At 43.3% G+C, this 22,393-nt stretch overlaps 1 protein-coding gene across 3 annotated transcripts in view; it reads right to left on the minus strand.

The window, feature by feature from the left end:
* The window catches only part of FAM149A (family with sequence similarity 149 member A), a 65,236-nt gene that overhangs the window by 15,290 nt on the left and 27,553 nt on the right, over positions 1-22,393 (minus strand). For 2 of the 3 annotated variants that reach the window (XM_045998393.1, XM_045998392.1), the window contains exons 2-10: positions 12,957-13,067; positions 12,562-12,700; positions 10,080-10,222; positions 8,218-8,340; positions 7,378-7,548; positions 6,588-6,778; positions 5,414-5,568; positions 2,073-2,161; positions 1,394-1,603 (exon numbers count right to left, since the gene is read on the minus strand). In XM_045998393.1, coding sequence (XP_045854349.1) covers positions 1,394-1,603; positions 2,073-2,161; positions 5,414-5,568; positions 6,588-6,778; positions 7,378-7,548; positions 8,218-8,340; positions 10,080-10,222; positions 12,562-12,700; positions 12,957-13,067 — 1,332 coding nt within the window. Of the gene's footprint in view, positions 1-1,393; positions 1,604-2,072; positions 2,162-5,413; positions 5,569-6,587; positions 6,779-7,377; positions 7,549-8,217; positions 8,341-10,079; positions 10,223-12,561; positions 12,701-12,956; positions 13,068-18,086; positions 18,259-22,393 lie in introns of those variants that run through there. The other variant, XM_045998395.1, reaches the window with a different exon arrangement.

The following is a 22,393-nucleotide window of genomic DNA, read 5'->3' on the forward strand; positions in this document are numbered from 1 at the left end:
CAGGAAAACCAGTCTTAAAGGACTCCTTAGTATGGCGATAATTTAAAAAACATTTTTAAAAAAGTTGGAAAACACAGGTCTACAGTTAGGGACGGGGCAGAACATGAAGGGAATAGATAGTTGGAGGCATCTGACTTATTTCAATAGAAAACAGAAAAGGTTTGGGATGAAAGCTTGACGATGGAGCCCAGCTGGGCTGGGGGGAGGAGAAGAGGGCCAGCGAGGTGCTAATGACACCGGTTGCAGGGGTCAGGGTCCCAGGTGGCCACAGTGAGAAGGTGAGAGCTCTTGGAAGAACTGCCAGAGCAAATAACCTTGGGCAACCTGAATATCCCAAATAACACTGGAATTATCAGCTCCAGATGGTGAAAGGAACAGTGACGCATCAAAAAACCAAACATGGCCTGGCATTGTGGAATGCATCCTGAAAAACCCAGTTGCTGGTTAAGTCCTGATGGCTGCTCAGGCTTTCCACCCCTGCAGGGGGGAGGGGGGCAGCCCCAGGACCCCAGGGTGTGGTCTCCAAAGCTGGACAGCACGGTGGGGAGTCCCAGCTCTGCCTCTCCCTGGTGGGATCATCTTTGGCAAGTTATGCAACTTCTCTCAGCCTCTGTCTCCTTACCTTGGACCTGGGATACTATGAGGACCAACTCAAACGATTTGTGGCAGGGAATAAATAAGATAATAAATGTGACTCCCTTAGCTGGTGCTGGTAACCAGATGCATCCAATAAACACTGACCCTTATTAGTGAGAGAGCTGGCGTGCTCTTTCGTAATTCTGCAAAAAACGAGGGGACAAATTCCTTTCTAACAAGGCAATGTTCTGAAGTTGATCCCTAAGGTCAAAAGCTTTTTTGAAACTCCCACATGGGGCAAAACACAGCCCTAGAGAGAGATAAAAATTAACAGTTATGGTACTTCAGAAACCAATATCACACTACATGTTAACTAACTAGAATTTAAATTTGAAACAAAAAACTAATAGTTACATACCTCCCTTTTATTAGTATAGCATTTTACGCACATTAATTGTTTTGAACCTCATAATGAGAAAGAATGAATTATGTAATTTGAAAACATTAGCTAACTATTCCTTTTACAAGTGAGGCCATTGAATACCAATTCAAGATGGCCTCACCATTACAGCTGCATTTTGCTGCCCGGCTGTGGGTACAGCTGTGGATATAATACCTGTCTTTATGTTTTAGCGTACAGCCAACTCAACTACCACAACGCAGCTCATGGGAAATATCCAAATTCACAAACTACTTAGGAAGTGGCCACATAAAAGCTGACAGAGGACGCTTTGTGCGTATGAGTCCATAAGCCCTAACTGGTGAGCCTCTCCGTCCTCTGTGATATCTGGTTTACCAGGAGAGAGAAAGGACTTACAGTTTTGTTCCCCTAAGAACTTCATCGCTGTACACATTGGGGGTTTTCATCCTCTGTGAGTCTGCAGTAAGAGAAGGCAGCCTCGTGTAGGCGGGTGTTTTCCTTTCAGAAGTGTGGAGCACTCGAGCATCAGAGGTTCTGCCCAGGCGGTGCCGTGCCAAAGAAAGGGCACTGGGCCCTGCACCCAAGGATCTGTCCTCTTGCTCATTCCTGGGGGGTGGAAGTCAAGCTGATTACTCAGATGTCAGCATTAGGAGAACTTGTGTCCATGACCAGGCATCATCTAGAACAGCGCCTGGCTCAATAAACATCAGTTGAATGAATGGACAGACTATCATTTCCAATTCAATTTCTGTTTCAATGAAGAATCTGCCGCAGGGGGAAAGAAGTCTAAGGTTCTCACTGATTGTAATCCTATAGTATAACCCACAAGATTAAGAACTCACAGCTCTCTTCCCCTTATCTATCTGCCCTAACCTAATGGTGATCATTTTGTGGTTGATATTAGAATGGTGTGTCTTCATTCTCACATGTGGCTTTCTCCTTCCCTAATGGGCTCAGGTGCACCTAGCTCATATGGGGTTAACCAGGATGCTCCATATCCCACAAGCTCTGTAGTCTTCAGGGCTCAGGAGTATCCAGCCTGCAGAAGAGGCAGGTAATCATTCCTTATACGTACTGTGTTCTAGGTCTCTGCTGTAATGGCTTTGCTTGAATTGTCATCACACCACTCAAATCACTATAAAAATTGTTGGAGAAGCGATGAATCTGAGAAAAGTAAAAACAATACAAATTAAAAAGCACCCAGTGCTATTGTGACTATGGGTGCCTGTCAGGAATTAGGAGGAAAAAAAATGGTACACTCCTACTGACTAATTTGAGGAAAAAAAATGTAACACGCATATTTTATAAAGATGTGGGAAGACAAATTAACAGGGACTGGCTTAATTCCCCCAAGCAATATAACTACATAATAGTAGAGACATATTACCACAAGCAGACCTAGAAGGCCAAACGTGAGGGAGAAGTTTCTGGAATCTGGACAGGCTAACTGGTTGGGAAAATGCCACCAAATGCTGTGACCTGGCCAAGAGGCCAGGAATAAACAGGGTCCTGCCATTCTCCTCCCCTGCTCTGAGCTCTAAGAGCTGCAGGGCAAGGGAATCCTTCCTATAGCTTGCATGCACCAGCCTCCAGAGACACCGGGGGGAGGAAGGTAGAGGGAGAATCTGGAGAGGCAAAGAAAGGCTACCCTAGCTCCTAAGTTGGCTGTTGCTTTGGACCTCTTCTCCTACCCCAGCCTTCATAACTGGCCCCACGTAGCTGCCTTGGGAAATGCACAACAGCCTGGAAAAAACCCAAACACCAGATCTCTAAGGCTTACATTTGAATTCCAGTTCTAACTGCTTCCTGTTAGGTGGTCTTGGAAAGATGACTTTGTTCCTGGAGTCTTAATTCCCTAATCTTTAAGTTGAGGATAAGGACACATACTTCATATGAGAATTAAATTAGATAATACTGGTGGAAGCATGAAGAGAGGGTAAGTAATCCTGATTTCCCTATCTGGTCCAACGATATGGCCAACTGGGGTGGAAAACAACATTTAGATTCAGGGAAACAGTCTACAGTCATACCACCCTGAAGGTGCCCAATCTCGTCTGATCTCAGAAGCTAAGCAGGGTCAGGCCTGGTTAGTACTTGCATGGGAGATTCAAGGAAACAGGATTTCTGAAACTAGGATCATATTCTAGTTGGAGAATAGATGTAGCAACCACAATCACATTTCCCCCATGATGAATGTTAGAAAAAATGTTAAAGGAATAAAGTAAGACCTGTTGTAATTATCGCTAGGATGCTTTGACTATTTCAAAACAGGCTCTAATAATATTTCATTTTTAATTCCAACTTTTTTGCCCATTCTTTTTCTCTTAACATTGATCCAAATGAAAAACAACAAATTAGCTATAAAAAAATCTTCAAAACCCATTCAAAGCTATAAAAAGAAAACACTTGTAGAAAGCCCTTTAGATTTAAAAATGTCCATATTTCTCAAGTTTACTTAAATTGCCTAATACTTAAGGTTCTTTCCCATGTTGTGATCAGTTGCCCATTCTTTTACGATTCATACTGCATATTTGAACATGCAAAGTGGGAAACACTGTTGAACCTGCCTGAGCAGTTTAAAAAGTCCAAAACATACAATCAATGGTAGCAGCTCTGAAGGTTTATTTGGAACAGCAGAAGCAAAGAAGGTTTACTGTAAAGCCCTTACGCTACAGAGTAAAACAATCCCATGAGGCGTTTCTATTTTAAGCTTCTGCCCCCTGGACCTCACACAGTGTTCTGTGTTCTTCCAGTCTTGCAAAGAGCATCTGTTTGCTCCTTTGTTAGGTGCATATTTTTGCCTCTGCCTTGAAAATCTTCCCTTTTCTTTTCAGCCTTACTAAGTCTTACCTATCATTTAGGATTTAGTTCATGTTTCACTCTACTTTATGGAGGTATGCTGCTTTTCCCCTGAGCCCCATGGCAAATATGAGGTAAAGGACATCAAATTACAATATGCGATAGGATAGGATAGGATAGGATGGGACATACAATTCACATCTGCTTACGATGAAAGCGAACACTTACTGAGTGCTTCCTCTACACGACGTGTTGCACCATATGTCTTATTTCCTTTCCTTCTCACGGCTTCCTGACTCACATATCCCAGAAATAATGAGATGAAGGCTTTGATTCGGATCACAGAGCTAAGAAATTGTGACGTCAGACCCTATACTTGTAGTCGTACAGCTCAAACTGTCATCCGCTCTACGATCTACTGACTGCCTCATGTTGCCTGTGTGCACACGTGTGTCATAGCATTTCGCATGGCTTGACTCCCTCCAGCTAAACTGCATGAATCTCAAGACCAGGAATCCCGTCTTAACCTTTTGCTCTGTTCCCCCATATAAGACGAGCTGTGCGATACATAGTCTAAGCTCCTTAGCACTACCGAAGGTCTCCCATGAACAAGCTCAGCCTTTCCAGCTTCACCCTCCACCAGATCTTTGACTAAGGAAGCAAGTCAAGAAAAATGTACTGCATGCCTAGCATGTACCAGGTTCTGTGTTAGGAGCTCTCACCCATTCATATGATTCTATTCTCGCCACAGTACCTTGCACATCATTCTCTAGATAAAGGAAACTCAACATTAGAAAAGCTAAACATGTCCACCATAATCCCCCCATCGGTTCCTGACTCTCAGTGCCGTGGTCTTGGTACAATGCCCCTGCTGATCCCAGCGTCCTCGCCTCTAACCCCACTCCGCCCAATCACTGCTCTCCAAACGTGCCCCCCTTCATTCCTCCATACCTCTGCCCGGCCTGAAATGACCCACGCAGACTTCCTACCCATGCAAGACCTACTCATTTCTTCACATTTCTGCTCAATGTTCACCTCCAACCTAAAAGATCAACATTCAAGCCCTAGTCAGGATGACTCATTCTCTCCTTGATTCTCCTGAGGCCTTGTTTGGCACATGACTCACACAATGTATTGCCTGGGACTTGTGTTATACCTTTCCTTTGACAAGAATGGGGACCATGCCTTGTTCAGCTATATATCTCCTCAAAATACCTAATACAGTGCACTTTAAATATCAACTCAATAAATGTGGGATGAGCCCAACATATTCTCATCGACTTACTTTATCTTATTTTTTATCATTTTGGTGGGAAGACTGGAGAACTCTACAACCTTCAAATTGGCTAGAAATTTTGAGAAAAGCATTTTTTTTTTCTCTTAAAAAATATGGAAACATCTCCACAGCTCCAAGTAGGTCAGAAGTGTCAAATCTGAGTGTCTATCGTGTATTATAGAATATGGTGATGTTATTCACTCCATGAAAAGAGTATTTTTTAAATCTTGGCCTAATTGACAAATGGAACCAAATATTCGATAACAGAATAGCACTTGGACAAAACCGGCCAGAGATAAAGATACTGAAGGAAAGAGAGATACTGGTCGGTAAGCCTCTACCTGAGGTGGATTGAGGTGAGAAGCCAGGGATACGCTTCGAGTTTCAGAGCTTCTGCCTGGGGGGACACTGGGTGCATCAGTGTTAACACGGGACATGAGTATCAGTGGAGATTTCTTCTCAGCTACTTTCAATTTTTCTTTCTGTTTCTTTCCTTCTGTGTCACCAAAAAAAAAAAAAAAACAAAAACAAACAAAAAAACATCAGTATTATTAGGAAACACGTTATCGAATATATGTACTTAAAAGTCACTGTTCAAAGAGAATCTCAGTTTTTCAGTTACGGTAAGTCTGCTATGGCCGCTGAACCCCACAGAGAACAGAGACCCCACAGAGCCATTCGCTGACGTGAGGCCTTCCACACACACGTCTATCATTTCAGTGGTGGGTAGAGAGCTAGGGATTATACACGGGGGCAAGAACAATTCTTGGTATTTTATCATATCCCAATCCTTTCAGTTGGAAAAAGAATATCTTTAAGTTAATATGAGGAGTACCCTATTGTACAAATGGATTCTGTGACATTAGCCATATGGACATTTCTAGGATTTGTTTCTTCTCAACTTCAAGTAGTTAAGAGAACACTTTATAAGGTTAAATGAAGTGATTATTAAATTACCTATGTTTCTGTTTTGCTTTACAGATGTCATCAACAATTAAAAACCAAACTCCCATCATTAGAGAAGTTATCCTATAATTTAGAGATTTTTTTTTAAGATTTTATTCATTTATTTGACAGACAGAAATCACAAGTAGGCAGAGAAACAGGAAGAGAGAGAGGAGGGAAGCAGGATCCCCGCCGAGCAGAGAGCCCGATGTAGGGCTCGATCCCAGGACCCTGGGATCATGACCCAAGCCGGAGGCAGAGGCTTTAACCCACTGAGCCACCCAGGTGGCCCTAACTTAGAGATTTTTAAAAAGTAACTTTAAGCTTCTTTCTTGTGCATTTCTGTCATTGTTCCAAAGTGCATATATATTATTTTTATAATTCAAAAGATAACAATGTCCTTTTTCAAGGGATTAAAGATCATTTCTGAATAAGGGAAAAAAACCTGCTTCACCTCTCACCCGATCATACCCTAGGTACAAGCTGGGTGGCCACACAAAACTGAGCAAGAAGAGTCTTTTTTTCTTCTTTTTTTTTCTTTTTGTTAGGGCTGAATGCTGCAAATAGTACCTGTGAGCGTAACTTCCCATTTTTTTCGAATCAGCTCTTCCAATATCTCTACCACACTTTTCCAGACGCCATCAAACACTTCCGCGGCCACCGCATCTTTGATACAGTCGTGAGGAGAAATGGGCGGAAGTCCGTGCTTCCACCACATCCTATGGCGGTGAGGGGATTTTTGTTCAAGACGTTCGTCGTCACTAAGAACAAAAGCCACTGTAATTACTAAAAGTATCAATGGTTAAAGTTAAAACAGTGCTATCTACTTCTTTACCTCACTAATATGCATGCCCATGTGTATTACACTGTATAAACATAACTTTCTTTTTAAAACAGCACATTGTTACTTTCCAATGTACCCGTTTTCCATCACAGGCAACTTTTTATTATTCAGTTTTTGTAGCTTTTATCAAAAACCAATTGAAGTCTCTGTATTTAGTGCAGAGACTGGGCCTTCCTAGACCTTTGACCTTCTAGGCAGCAGCCTGAGTCTCCTCAGGGAATGAAGGCGACCAGGAACCTTGTCCGCTTTCACCAACATGCTGAATACAATTTTTGTTTTCTAGCTGTGCCATGTTGTCAAAAAAAAAGAAAAAGAAAAAAAAAGGAAGCACTGATCTAGCACAGACCTAACTTGCTAGGAATCTACGAGCTTCTGGGGGTGTATTACTCTCAGAAGAATGGAAAATCTTTGGGGCAATTAAAAAATCATTAAACACTAAATGAGCATATAATCAAAAGACATTCCAAGTAAATTAATAGTATTGCACTAAGTCAATGTCAAATAAATTCTATTTACTCCTCTTTTCTGTCAAAAGCAAAATATTCTTCAATCTTTCCATCTACATCATAAACTTCTTCTTGCAGGGGTGAGCCTGCCTTCAGGTCAGCAACCCCTGGGCCATCGGGGCCTGGCAGGGCAAGGGCTGAGCACGCCGCAGGGAGTATTTGAGAACCAGAGACACACAACCTGTGGGGAAAAGCAGATCCTCCGTGAACATCAAAATACATTGCTTGCATGATTTGGGTGAGTCTTTAAATACAGTACAGAATCCCAGGCCAAATAAAAAAAAATCATTGTTTATTACATTTGATAAAATCGTATCCTTCAAAGCGACATTTTAACATGGGCAACATTAAAAAATTTTAAGGGCCTCTTAAAAGCTTAAGTTACTCTATGAGTTTGCATCCCTTTCCTGTAATAAGATGATATCTTGGCACAGCCCTAGATATGTGTGTCTGGCATAGAGGGATTTATCAAAATCTGTTGGTGAGCAAAAGAAAATGCGATAGAGCTTTATTTCTTGCGCTATCGTATTGGAGCCTAGGATGGATCACAAGGGGTCAGGTTTTCATTTTGCATCTGGCCCACCTTTCAGAGTCTTTGAAACAAACATTCAGAACTTAACTTCCTTGTTAGCTGTATTACATACACTCTCCATCATCATCATCACCATCATCATCAATGATCTAGAATCGGAAGCATTTTGGGGAACAAATGCTCTGTACCTGCCCTTCACTGAAATCTGAGCTTCTGAGCCAGTGGAACCAAGGCTCATGGCTAAGATAGACATGAAAAAAAAAAGTATAACTAAAATGAAATTAAAAATACTTTCAAAAGTAACTTATAGGAACCTACTCTCTGCTGTGGTTGTGTCCACAGGCATCTGAGAAGGGTTTGTGGACCACGACACTAGGCTCGCTGCCCTGGAAATGCTGGAACCCTTCATCAGTTGGCACGATGAGCTGTCTTCCTAATACTCTGCAAGGTACAAAAAGAAGAAAAAAAGGAACTTACTCATATTTTTGGTTGGAAAAAGGAAAAACTCTTTGCAACGCTGGAAGTCAGATGATACAATATTTCGAAGGCACATGTATAAAGTGATACGGAACAGACTGGTTTGTGAGAAGCGCAATGGTGTCAAAGAGACAGCACAGGTTTGAGGGAGAGGGACAGGCTGTTCTTGCTACTGACGAAGAGATCTGAAGCAAAGTTCTCAGGCTCTCTCAGCTACTGATTTCATGTGTTTGTTGTTTGTATATGACATAAAGCAATAGTTACCTCGGGAACTGATGAGTGGTTTGGAGATAATGTGTATCAGATTCGGACACCGAGGGTAATGCTGGGTGCACAGGAGCTTCTCTATGTTAACTAATATTTACATCATGAATAAAACTATACAAATATATATACCTGGCATATATTCCTTGGTCTTTTCTTTTTTTAAAATTTTACATTTTATTTATTTATTTGAGAGAGAGCAAGCGAGCGTGAGCAGAGGGGAGGAGCAGAGGGAGAGGGAGAATCAGACTCCCCGCTGAGCAGGGAGCCCAATGCAGGACTTGATCCCAGGATCCTGGATCGTGACCTGAGCTGAAGGCAGACCTTAACTGACTGAGCCACGCAGGCGCCCCTCCTTGCAGTCTTTTCTATTTCCACCCTCCTCTCCTTAATTTTTATCTTAACTATATAAGACAAGAGGGACAGGAGCAGGTCTGAGCTCCTGGCTTTTGGGTAAGTGCCCCATGCCTAGAAAAGTAAGCATCCACAATCAATATGGGGTGGATGTATTAGACTCTTCAAGACAGGGGGCTTGTGAAGGACTGAATAGAAAGATTTGACAACTTAGTCAAGATTTTTTTTAAGTTGCCTAGTTGAAGTAACCAGAATATCCACCTACATTTGTATGAGGACTCTAACCTATGCTCCCCCGATGCAATCCAGAGGAACTTCTGATAATGGAGATGGATTTTTCTCCTAAGTGGGTTTGGCCAAATCACTGAAAGAGGAAAAGCTCTCCTTCAGACCCAGTCTATGTTCTCCATCTTTGATATGAAAAAAGTAAGTGATCCTGGGGCGCCTGGATCAGTTAAAGGTCCAACTCTTGATCTCAGCTCAGGTCTTGGTCTCAAGGTCATGAGTTCAAGCCCTGCACTGGGCTCCTCACTGGGCATGGAGCCTATTGAAAAAAGATAAATTAAAAAAAATGGTAACAACAAATAAATAATTGCATTATACATACATAAAATCCCAGACGGATTAAAAAAAATAAGTGATCCTTCCTACATAAGGAATCTTGGTTAGTTAGAAAATTCATCTATCCATTCATTTAGCAAATAGTTACTCTGTTTCTCCTCCAACTCCGGCCCCGATTGAGTACGGTCCTCAGCTCTGAAGACTGATGAGTTGCTCACCTACTAGGTGAATGTGAAGGTAAAGGATCACTTCTACCCCTCTTGTATTTGTTATGTACGTAATGCCTTTTTGAAAATGAGCTAGATTTGCTTTTCATGAGTTAAGACGCACTTGGGTACCTGGAATGTCCCAGTATTTCCTCACACACCATTTCAAAGGCTGTGCTTTCTTAGTAAAGACATGTGACCTGGATACGTATTTTGACTGGGCAATTGCTTTCAGTCAAAATATACTGATTGTATTGAAGAGGCCAAGAGTGGGTGGTTCCAGAACCCATCTCAGAGAGTTACTGTGAACTTCCCTACCTCAGATGGAGGGATCTTCTTGCCCACTCACTGCATTCAGCCACGAGATTCTGAGTCTGAGGGCTTACTTTCCCTTCAAATAACATTTCCTCCACCTCCCAGAATAACTGCTGCACTTTCTGTGCATTGGCTTTGTCAAACTCCTGAAATAGAAATGCACATTTTGTTATAAGACTGAAAGTTGTAGAAACACGACCTTCATCATCAACACTTACGAATTTAAAGTGCCTCTTATCTAAGAAGAAATACGACATGATAACAAGACCGTGGACTTTGCTGTCAGACATGGCAGGGGCCCAATTTTTACTCTTCCAGGAAATGACATCCCACTGTTGAGATTCGGCTTCTTTAAACTGTTAAATAGAGATGATTTCTACCACATGCATTATGAGACTTATTTGAGATTTTATATAGATATAAATAGAGGTAAAGGCACACATATTGAAAGACATCTATATACTCACATGTACACATACCTACAATATCTACATGTATATGTGTACACAGACATAAGTCCCTCATATAGTTCAGCGTGACACGTGACACACTTAAGCACAGCTGCAAAATACCAGCTTACTTTTCTTCTGATGATGATGTCATTGAAAAGGAAAATGACTTTTGTTTTTATTTTTTTTTTAAAGATTATTTATTTATTTATCTGAGAGAGAGACAGAGAGAACATGAGAAGTGGGAGGGTCAGAGGGAGAAGCAGACTCCCCACTGAGCAGGGAGTCCATTGCGGGACTCGATCCCAGGACTCCAGGATCATGACCTGAGCCGAATGCAGTCGCCTAACCAACTGAGACACCCAGGTGTCCCAAGGAAAATGACTTTTATATGAAGGGCCATTTCCCTTCTTTTAATGAAGAGCCCTGGCTATATTTTCTTTTAGGGTTGTGTGAACCTAAAATCTAATCCACAACTCAGAGCAACAAAATGCACATTCATTTTTGATACACCTGATCCAAGATGGTCAAACCGGATTGATTTTCATAGAATGATACTCAATATTTTTTTGTTTTGCACCTTCCATCAGATTGATACTATACCAGATTCGCAGACAGCAGGGGAATTGAATGATCTCTTCTAAAAGGCAAATCGGGTAAAAAACTAATATTTGCCTCTGGGGAGGGGACAGGGTGGCTGAGGCGAGAAAAAGAGCTGACTTTCAATTTGCTCTCTTGGCTTTTGATACTTTTTGCAACTATTACCTATCAAAAAAGTAAGTTAAAAAGTTTTTAAATGAAAAGCAATTATAGGGCCTGAAGGCATTTCAGTTGTTCCATAAATGGAAGTCACAAGAATCTCTCTGGAGAATTACATAAACACATCTACTGCAAAAACTGCAGAATCGGGAAGGTATGAAGCCATGGTCTTCAGCCTTCCTCCTACCTGCAGACCCGGGAGAGAGGGTGGGGAGCCGTTTATCACAGCTGAGCCAGTCCCTCCTTGTTGGAAAAAGCCTGAGTGGTTTGGAGCTGACACCTTCCAGGGTCCCTCCTGCTGCTGTGGGAAGCCCCGCTGTTAGACACACATCCTCCCCCGCCCCCTGCCCGAGGAAGTGGGCCCACTGGTGCCTTCCAAGTGGTGAACCATTTTCAAGAGGGCAAAGGAAACCAGAACACACACCAAAAAATTGAAGGAGTCAGAGCATCCAAGGTTGGGTCCCTATTCTCAGGGGTGCTTGAGGGGATAAAGAGGCATGAGCCCGCGGTTGGCAGAGTGCCCAACGAAAGCCTGAGCTGGAGACTCAGGTCCACAGAGCTAAGAATCCCACTCCCACAGAGAATGAAAAGTAGGGTTCAAGTTAACAGCTTCTTCCAGGGTGAAAGGGGAATGTAAGAGATCTAATTTAGAATATTGGGGGGAAATTCCCGTAATTTTGGTGATTTTTGTACAATTTTTACTTCTCCACATTTTCTATTGTATTTAAGTTGCTCATTGTCAAAGTCTGTCCTGAATTTCCAGTCACAGATATGACACATATCTATGTGAATATACACAACATACTAGGAGGAAGGGGCTGGGAAGTGGGGAAAAAACAAAATTATCAATAGCTATGACTCTGGGTTATGTAATTATGAGTTTTTTTTTTTAAAGATTTTATTTATTTATTTGACAGACAGATATCACAAGTAGGCAGAGAGGCAGGCAGAGAGAAGGAGAAACAGGCTCCCCACTGAGCAGAGAGCCTGATGCAGGGCTCAATCCCAGAACCCTGAGATCATGACCTGAGCCAAGGCAGAGGCTTAACCCACTCAGCCACCCAGGCGCCCCAATTATGAGTGATTTTTATTTTTACTTATCTTATATGTATTTTTAAGTTTTTCCATGTTGTGACATGTAAACACGTTCGTAGGGATAAACGCGTATGTAATGGGTAATGCGTTCAAAATTGGTAAAAAGATTATTTAAAAGTAAGAAAGCAATTCCTCATTATCAGCTGTAATCACAGAATTATGTAAAACAGGCTGAGACATACATCATCTCTCCAAGAGTAAATGGAGCTCCTCTCAGTTGATACGCCAGTGGTAGAACTCCGTGTCCCAGACCCTGACCAAGAGCCGTGCGCGCCTGCAGGTGTGGCGCAGCCGCCTGATGGGAATGACGACCCCGATTCACTGCAGAGACAAACGTAAGCCACGTAAAGACCATTTCCTGGGAAGAGATTAAACTGGAAGTGGTTTTACTCCTTTGAGCCGATTTAAAAACTGATTTTAAAATACTTAATGCCGTGTAAGATTTCATTACACTAAAAATGAAACTTTTTTTTTATTTTTTTACTCTTAGAAATGCAATCACTGATTTTGCTCCCTATACTCATTATGAGCATGTTTTGATTTTGCACTCAGAAGCAGGCAGTGCGCTCATGCTTACCAGGTGTATGTATCAATGGCTTTCTGCACATTGCTTGTAAAATGTGTAGGTAAAGGATCTTTGTTTTTCACAGCCAAACTTTGCTTTCTGGAGCCTTCTGACAGTCCTCTTCTGAAAAATAAAATAAATATGAAAAGAATATCTAATGTAATACTTTTATTTCTGAAAACTTTTAAAATGTCCTTCTGCAGAAAGTTGCTCCTCTCCCCTCGTCATGTCCCCCAAAGCACACGTGCGCATGCGCACAAGCCCACATCCACACCCACATCCCCACCCCCAACCCCATAGCCTCAAGAAACTGAGGCCTGGGGCCTTACTACTCTTATTTTTCTTAGAACAAGGTTTCCATGAACCTACATGCTCCCTTACGTAAAACAGGGAAAAAAAAAACCAAAAAAAACAAACACCTAACAACTTTTTTGTGACTTGACCAGATTTTTTTTTAAAAAGATTTTATTTATTTATTTGATAGAGAGGGGGAGCAGCAGACGGAGAGGGAGAAACAGACTCCCCGTGGAACAGGGAGCCTGATGTGGGGCTCCATCCCAGAACCCTGAGATCATGACCTGAGCCAAGGCAGAGGCTTAACCCACTGAGCCACCCAGGCACCCCATGACTTGACCAGATTCTTAAAAGTTGCCCCAAACTCTGGGCAGATACAGCCTCATCCCAAGGCAAATGCAACATGAGTTGGATTTCAGGTCCCACTTGTCCTTTGACCAGTGCCCAGTGCCGTTGTGATTACAAAAGCAACCAGCCTCACAGGAAAAAAAAAATCAATAATTCCATATTAATTCTAAAATATATTAAATTCTCTTTAATCACTAAATACATGAATGAATCAAAAATATGACTGAAACACACAAGCAATAACTCATTTTAATTTGATGCCACTGTTTGGTTTGTAGCCCGATGTGTAGAGAGTTTTAAAATATTAAAATGAATGGAAAGCTAACACAGAAAAAAATCTCAAAACTTTAAATAAAGTAGTAAGCCTGTTATACAAACGTTAGTGTTAATAATTAAAATGCCCTCTCAATGAACCTCTTCAAACATTTACTTCCCTCTTAGTCAAAGCGGCTTCCTAGCATTTAATAGTAAACACCTTGTATTCTTTTATAGAAATAATATTTTCCCATACAAATAACTCATATTTTATATTAACTGAAGATATGGTAGTGATTTGGGAGGGGGAGTTAATTTTCAATGTTTCTAAGAGGGATACCACAGTAAAATTCATTAAAAAAAAAGTTTGCTGTGTCGTCGATTAAAATGGTGTCTAATTTACAACACTTGTATTTCAGAACGTAAATGGAGTTTTAAAAAATATTAATACAGGGAACAGATTTTGTCCTTAGTTATGTACCTATAGTACTCCACAACAAAGGAATTTGAAACACAAGTTCATTACTACAGAGGGTAGCAAGACCTCTGCCGTCCATGCGTATGCCTTGTATGAGAGAAGAACAGAATTGTAGAATTTTTTTCCCTCCTTATTGCTCATATGTCTTTTAAGTCCAGTCAAGCGGTTGTGAGGATAAAGGTGCTGAGAGAAAAAGAATACAAGACAAGCTTTTATGCTACTAAACTGCTTTACCTTTGGCCTCGTTTACTTGCTTCAAAACTATCAATTATTTATCATCTCCATGTGATTCAGTAACTCTCTAATTAAACAAAAAAACACTTATGATGAAAAAAGGGACCTGAGCTAAAAACTACATCAACAAGAGCTCCTTCCTGAGAGATAATTTTAAACCCCAGGGTAGTGAATTAAAATAAAATATGTTCCTTCATAACAATCTGTGTAAGTGGGGCACCTGGGTGGCTCAGTCAGTGAAGGGCCTGCCTTTGGCTCAGGTCATGATCCCGGGGTCCTGGGATGGAGCCCCACATCAGGCTCCCTGCTCCACGGGGAGTCTGTTTCTCCCTCTCCGTCTGCTGCTCCCCCTCTCTATCAAATAAATAAATAAAACCTTAAAAAAAAATCATCTTTGTAAGAATAACAAAGGTAGCTTAGAATCCTGCTTTGGCCCTGATACTAGTCCCTCCAAGCAAGTTGCTTCTCCTCTCCTGGAGCCAATACACACATCAGTAAATACAGTGACAATACAGTCAACATTGTCCTGCAGCTGCTGTGAGACCTCACTTAGATCAAGTGTGGAAAGTGTCTGCATGATCCATGCTGGGTCAATCGGGCTTCTGCTGCCGTCTGCTATCCCTATCACGTGCTCCTCGATGGAAACACTGAGCTGTTTCTTTGACCCCCGGCAGCATTTCATATCATATGGATCTCTTTCCGGCCCTCAGCTTTTTATTGGGATGATTCTGACACTTGATAATTTTTTTTTTTATCAGCAGCACCTAAAGGAATGCCTGTCACCTAGAGATGCTCCAGGTTTGCTGAAAGAATCAACATGTAAAGATTCAATTAGTGAGCCAAACAAAGACCACATTTTAACCCTGTGCATTCATGCTTACTACAAAAAGATTACGTTGTGCCCAGACACAAACATACTCTTCCTGTTCAAGACATCTCTGGTGATTTGTTGGTCCTTTATAAAGGACCAGAGTTCACAGCTCTTGGGGTAACGGCTACCTGCCAAAATGACTTTTACAACTGAATGGTTGTGAGGAGGGAGCAGAAGGCTGGCTGAGGACAAAGCAAAGCTGGCACCTTACACCCCTTCTCCCCCCCACCTCGGGGACATGTGTGACATCCCTCAGGCACTCCTGGCTGCCCTAAAGGGAAAACAAATAGTTAACTTGTAGAGATCACAATCCTGCAAGACAGGAGTCTCCCCTGGTTTACAAATGTCCTAGTGATTAACAACGAAGAAGCTATCTTAGCAATAGCCTAACTTCCAGAGACAAGCAACTCAGTTCCTAAAACCCTGACACCGCCCTCCCCTCCATAAAATGGAAGGAGGCTGAGATGAAAGGAAATATAAATAAAGTTAAATTTCTTCTAAACCTAAAGCTCATTGACAAGGACGCTTGATGGGAGGAATGTGACATTCCACCAGGAAACTCCCAACTGTCTTCATGTTAGTGCCTCATTAGAGGTAAGAACAGCCTTGGCTTGACAATAACCAGGTCTCCAGTATCCTGACAGTCTTCTAAACAGCCCCTTTGTCCTCACCTACCCAACTCCTGTGTATATAATCAGCCACTCCTCAGGATAGCAGGGCAGCAGCTCTTTCTGCCCACGGGTCCTGTCCCCCTGCTTTAATAAAACACTATTTTGCACCAAGGATGTCTCAAGAGTTCTTTCTTGGTCATCGGCTCTGGACCTTACCCCACCGAACTTCACCTAGGTTCTAGAACTTCATTAATTGGAGGAAATGGTTTCTTGCTTTCGGCGCCTCCTCTGCCTTTTGTGTGACTGGAAAACAAAATTCACTAAGGAGGCACATGCCTGTTTGTTTTGTTTCCAATGAACAATAATCGCTTCCTCCAGAAAATTCACCTTTTTTGGGGGGCGGCGGGGGGAGGTGGGAGAGCAGGGAGTTTTTCCAACCTAAGAAAATGACTTACAAAATGAAAGAACGACTTCCTCTCTTCATATGACACCATATCTTTTCTCAGATGGCATCACTACTCACTTTGAAGTAGAGCAGATGACAGATTTTTAAGATGCAGGGATGGAGTGGGAGGGTGCAGGGGTAGGAACGACCGTAAAAAGTATGCCCTCAACCACCATCCACTTCTCTATTATTTCTTCAACTCTTTTCTCCTCGGCTCTTCCTGTCTCATCTCCTGCAAAAGCCTATTCTGTGGAACTTCTTGAAATTCAGAGTTCATCTGACCACAGAGTTCAGAAAAATTCTAAAGAGGAACTTGAACCTGTTAATGCCATGACTACCCAAGGTCACCAAGAAGATAGGGAGGGAGCTGCTCCCTGGACCCAGGCCATCTGAATGTCTCCCCAGGGACCCCCAAATTACTGACGTTGTTACCAAAAGCCGAATTGATACAATTTGCCTTTTATTTTTTCTCCTTATATTTTGCTTGGAATCTTTGATTTCTCTCCCCTAACCATTGTACTGTTACTTCATGCACAACATGGAACATTTTTAACTCTCTGTGAACTATTAATTCCTATGTAAATAATGCAGTCTAAAAAAGTGTACAGGATTTAGAGGATGTGTGGAAAACCTCCAAACTTGGAAGTGATGGAAAGTCTATTAAGCTTTTATTATACATGACATATAAGTTTTACATGAGTTCTGTCTATACTGCTTAAATTTTAGAGATGTTAAAAAACTGCTAATAGGTACATTTAAGGCTGTTCGTTTGGAAACAGGACTTGGGTTTTAGGGCAGACTGAAGGGCACCCCCGGAACCATATGACCCTAATTTTTTGGTGCATCAAAGTGAAGGCTGGGTACCAATCCCAGTGTCAAGATAATAAATCTAGTATATAGTTTTACTTTTTAGGGGCACCTGGGTGGCTCAGGGAGTTAAGCCTCTGCCTTCGGCTCAGGTCATGATCTCAGAGTCCTGGGATCGAGCCCCACATCGGGCTCTCTGCTCAGCAGGAAGCCTGCTTCCCCTCTCTCTCTCTGCCTGCCTCTCTGCCTCCTTGTGATCTCTCTCTCTCTCTCTCTGTCAAATAAATAAATAAAATCTTTAAAAAAAATAAAATTTGCCTCTTGATAGCTCACAAACCCTCTGCCACTTTGCTTTGTAGACATGCAATATTAAACAGCGATGGAAGCTTTCAAAATTTTGGATTTCTGCTTAAAAGGACTGCCTGAAATGAACACTTGTATTCTGAACAGGTTGAAACGCAGGATGGTTTTCTGGGTGGACTGGCTCTCGCGAAGGCCCTCTTCCCACCAAACCGTCGGCGCTGCCCTGACTTAATACAAGCACATCCTAGAAACAACTGCAGCTCTCCGACTGACGGAGAATCTGTCATCTCAGACACCGCGGATGCTTCTCAGCGCGAGGGCGCAACTTCGCTTGGGAAAGCGAGGTGATGTCAGCACGAGATTGCATGAATGGATTCGGGGAAACAGACCAGATGGATTCCAGCTTTGCCGCCAGGAAAAAAAAAAATCACACACATGGCACAAAAATATGACACGACAGAGTTCATCCCACCTCCCTAGCCAGATCAAGACTTACCCAATCACAATCAGCCCCAGGCCTGGGCTCGCGTCCCGGAGGCTGGGCCCTGCGCCCGGAGGCCTGGGCGCCTCCGGGCGCTGACACCCCGCGCGGATCCCCTGCAGGCGGCGGGCGGCCGTGAACCCCCGCGCCACCGGGGCCTCGGCTCCCCGCCCGCCCAGCCCTGCGCCCCCAGCCCGCTAGTCCTGCACGGGCAGCCGAGTCGCACCCGGGAAGCTCGAGCCCTGAGCGGCGCGGCCAGAGGCGCTCCGAGCAGGGTCTGCGCGGCCCATAGGCGCGGTTGCTCGCGGGGCGCCCCGACTGCCTTCCTCTCCAGGTCCTACAGCCCCGCACCGGCCAGATTCCTGCGCGGCGGGGCGACGCCTCCCGTCCCTCCGCGCACGCCCTTCTCTCCTCCTCCCGCGCCGCAGCGCCCTTCGCGGAGGTCGGCCGGGGACAGGCGGCAGGTCACCAGCGCTCCCCGCCCCAGCCGCCGCCTCCCTGCTCCGCGTCCGCCTCCCAAGTTCCCAGGAACCTAATCTTGCAGAAGTCCTGCTGCCAGAGGCCTGATTTTACAAGCCAGTGCCCTGAGCTTCGGGCCGCCAGCCACTCGGCCTCTCGGAACGGCACCCCGACCTGCCGCACTCCCTGCGCCGCCGGTGCGCACCGTCTGGCCTTCTCACCCTTACCCCGGCCCTGTCCCGACAGGTGTTTGCTATCCTTCATTCTTTTGAGTAGATCTTTAACTAACAAGAGAAAAACCAAGAACTACAGAAAGATTTCCCCTATCCACCTCCTCCTATGAAAGGATTCCTAGTTGGGCAGGGGTAGGCAGAAGGAAAGTTAAAAAAAAAAAAAATATTGAAGTCTCAGACCTGGTAAATGCAAGATGCTAATCTGGTTAACAGAATCTCTGGGTCAATGATTTGTTTCCCTTCATGTTCTCTCGCTCTCCATCTTCAAATAGATGCTTGACCTCATCCAAACCAATAACTTCTCTACAAAGCAGCGAGCATAGCTGTGCTCATGTTTGGGTGCTTGTCTCCGTCTTGGAGTCACACAATTAATTATGCCAGGACCAAAGTCACTGAACCCTATGTTGCGAGACGGCAAAATGACCAAGCCACTATATTCATAAACTGAAAAAAATAGGAATGATTTAGCTTAAGGAAGACACATAAGCCAAGGCTCAAAGTGCGGGCACTTCCTATGACATGCCTTTCCCCACTAAAAGATTTTTCATAATTGCAATGAATGAAATGGATGCTGGTACTTTGCAGCCTGTCCTGTATATCCATTCTTCTTTGATCTGAGGCCTTCTGAGTCTGAACAGGTGCAAAGTAGCCCATGTAGTCCTGCTCAGCTTCCTGCACTAACAAAGGTCTACCCTGCCGCTTCCATTTGCTAGTGAAAAATCTGGTTGATTTATTTTTAATCTTTTAAGGAACAACCCTAAGAGGACGATAAGAAACCACTACTGACAACAAAACAATCCATTTCTGGAAATACTGGAACCCTCACCCCATTTACCACCACAAATACTTGGTTTTGAGGTGGTAAATGGTTATAAACCCCCAAATGAATAAGATTTTAAATCCTGATCCATACATATGTGTATATACGTGGGGAGTGAGTGTGCATGTGTGCGTCTATCAGGAAAACTGCTGGTGTCCGGAGTCAACACATACCCATGAATACTATGGAAATGTAAAGGGAGATCAGATGGAGAAACAAAAGAAAGAAGAAGATTATGATCCAAATATGTATGTTGTTTTGCTTAATTTTTTTTTAAGATTTTATTTATTTATTAGAGAGAGAGAGAGAGAGAGAGCGAGCACAGGCAGACAGAGTTGCAGGCAGAGGCAGAGGGTGAAGCAGGCTCCCTGCCGAGCAAGGAGCCCGATGTGGACTCGATCCCAGGATGCTGGGATCATGACCTGAGCCGAAGGCAGCCGCTTAACCAACTGAGCCACTCAGGCGTCCTGTTTTGTTTAATTTTTTAACACCCATGCTAAGTAGATACTATCATCCAATTTTACTGATGAAAAAACTGAAGGCAGAGACCTTAAGTAAAATGGTCCAGGTCTCTCAACTAGGACGTGGCGTGTGCGTATATGTGTGTGTGTGTTGTCCCAGGTATCTACTATTGCACCATAAACTACCCCAAATCCGGTGGACTGAAACGAGTCATTTTGTTCCACTAACAAAGCATAGCAGTCAGGAATTCCGGCAAGCCTTGGCCGTGTGGTTCGTCTGCTTCACATGGCACTGTGGCTCCGTGGCATTGCTCCGTGGTATTCAACTAGACTCGGGGCTGGTCTGGAGATTTCAAGAAGTCTCACCCACATGGTGGGTGGCACTTTGGGTTGTTTTGGGAGGGCTGGAAGGCTGGGCACAGCTGGGCCCTTCTCTCATGTAGTCTCAGGACTTCCCTGGGTCTTGTCTCCAGCAGGTGGTTAGAATTCCCGCATGGCAACTCAGGGCTCTTAGAAACCGAGGCAGGAGCTGTCCGCTCTATTAAAGGCTGGCTCCGACCTGGCACAGTGTCACTCACACTGTACTCCATTATCAAAGCATTCCCACGTTCAAAGCATTGGAACATAGAACCCGTCTCTCAATGGGAAGGGGGTCAAAGCCCATTTTTACTCCACCATTTCCAGACATTATTCCCATGCACAATATACTCAGGCCGCTCAAAATGCCCTAAAATTTGACCACTTCAGTCACGTCCAAGTGAGGATGAAGAGGGTCGGTCCTCCTTAGGGGCATCTCCTGTGGATCTGAAGACCTGCGAACAGAAGAGAGCAGCCAGTGGTCTTCCTCATGCACAGCAAACAATGGACAGGCAGAGACCCAAGAACCACAGCTAACGCTGCTGTCCCAAGGGAGGGACAGCGGGAGACACAGCAGTCACTGGTCCGAGGCTATTTGAATCCAAGCAGGCTCCTGTTTCCAGTGTCTTCATTAGGACCCACTTCTGCTCCCAGCTTCCTCCTGGCTCTTCGCTTTGCCTTCTGGGCTCTCGCTTCCACCGTCTGAGTTATCCTCGTGATGAAGAAATGGCCCCGGTTTGCCCCTGAGTAGGCCCTCAGCCTGCTTCCGTCCAGAGTCGCTTCTAGTCCGAGCCGAAGTGCTTCTACCGCTCCGCTCACACAATCCCCTCGCGTGACGTGTGTGCTTTCCTGTGAGTGTCTTCAGAGCTCACTCCGTTAGCCGTAAGACACCCTGACTTTTCTCTCTGGGGCAGGTCATTGGGGCAACTTGGAGGCTGCCGTGGGACAAGGCCCTTAAACCCCTCAATCTTCCTGAGGCTTTTAGTTAGCCTCATATCTGCGGCCCCATATCTGATCTGCGCATGGAGGTCATTTCTTAATTTTGCTCAAAGAGACCGTGAGGTGGAAACAGCTTACTTTCCAAACCTAACATGTCCTGGCTCTTATATTTCTTATGAAATCTGCTCAAAAATTGGACCGTTCCTTCTCTAGTGCATATCTCTCTTCTCTCAAATTTCAAAACCCAAAGCAACACTGATTTAGAGAAGAGAATCATAGGATCCTCCCACTGGATTGGTCTAGGGTGGTGTGCTCCAGGAAAGATATTTCTGCATGCATATTTTAAAAATCTTTTTGTGTCTACATTAATCAAGTTAAAATAGTTGAAATTAATTTAAATATTTTATTTAATCCAATAGATCTAAAATATTATCATTTCAACATGTAATCAATATAAAACAATTAGGATATTTTAAATACTTTTGGGGGGACACTCTCTTTGGAATCTGGTGTGTATTTCAAACTTACAGCACAACTCAATTAGGACAAGCCACATTTCAAGCGCTTATTTACTACATGTGGCTAGTGACTTCTGTACTGGACAGTAGCCCAAGAGAATAAAATCCCTTGACTTTTATTTTTAATTTGGCTTAAACATTTTAATACTCCATCATTCTTAGCCAGGCCTGAAACTGTGAGATAGATAGATAGATGCATACATACATACATACACACATATATATGAGGATATGTATGTGTTCTCTTCTAAACACACACATATTCCATATACTTATCATAAAAATCATCAATACACAGAGGCTTAACTGCACATCAGAACTGAAAGCTACTGATTCTGTCAGTTTATCCTTAAAGATATATTGAAATACACATAGCAGAAAAAATTTCATTTAAAAAGGAACTAAAGACATTTTACATTTGAATATGATTTATAAAAGAAAAACATTTTTCTCAATGTTATTTGTACTTAGTGCATACAATTTTCATCCTTTAGTGATTACTTAAACCATAATTGAAAACTGGAAGTAAACAGCA

This window comes from Meles meles, chromosome 2, assembly GCF_922984935.1.
Source record: "Meles meles chromosome 2, mMelMel3.1 paternal haplotype, whole genome shotgun sequence".
Classification (NCBI taxonomy): domain Eukaryota; kingdom Metazoa; phylum Chordata; class Mammalia; order Carnivora; family Mustelidae; genus Meles; species Meles meles.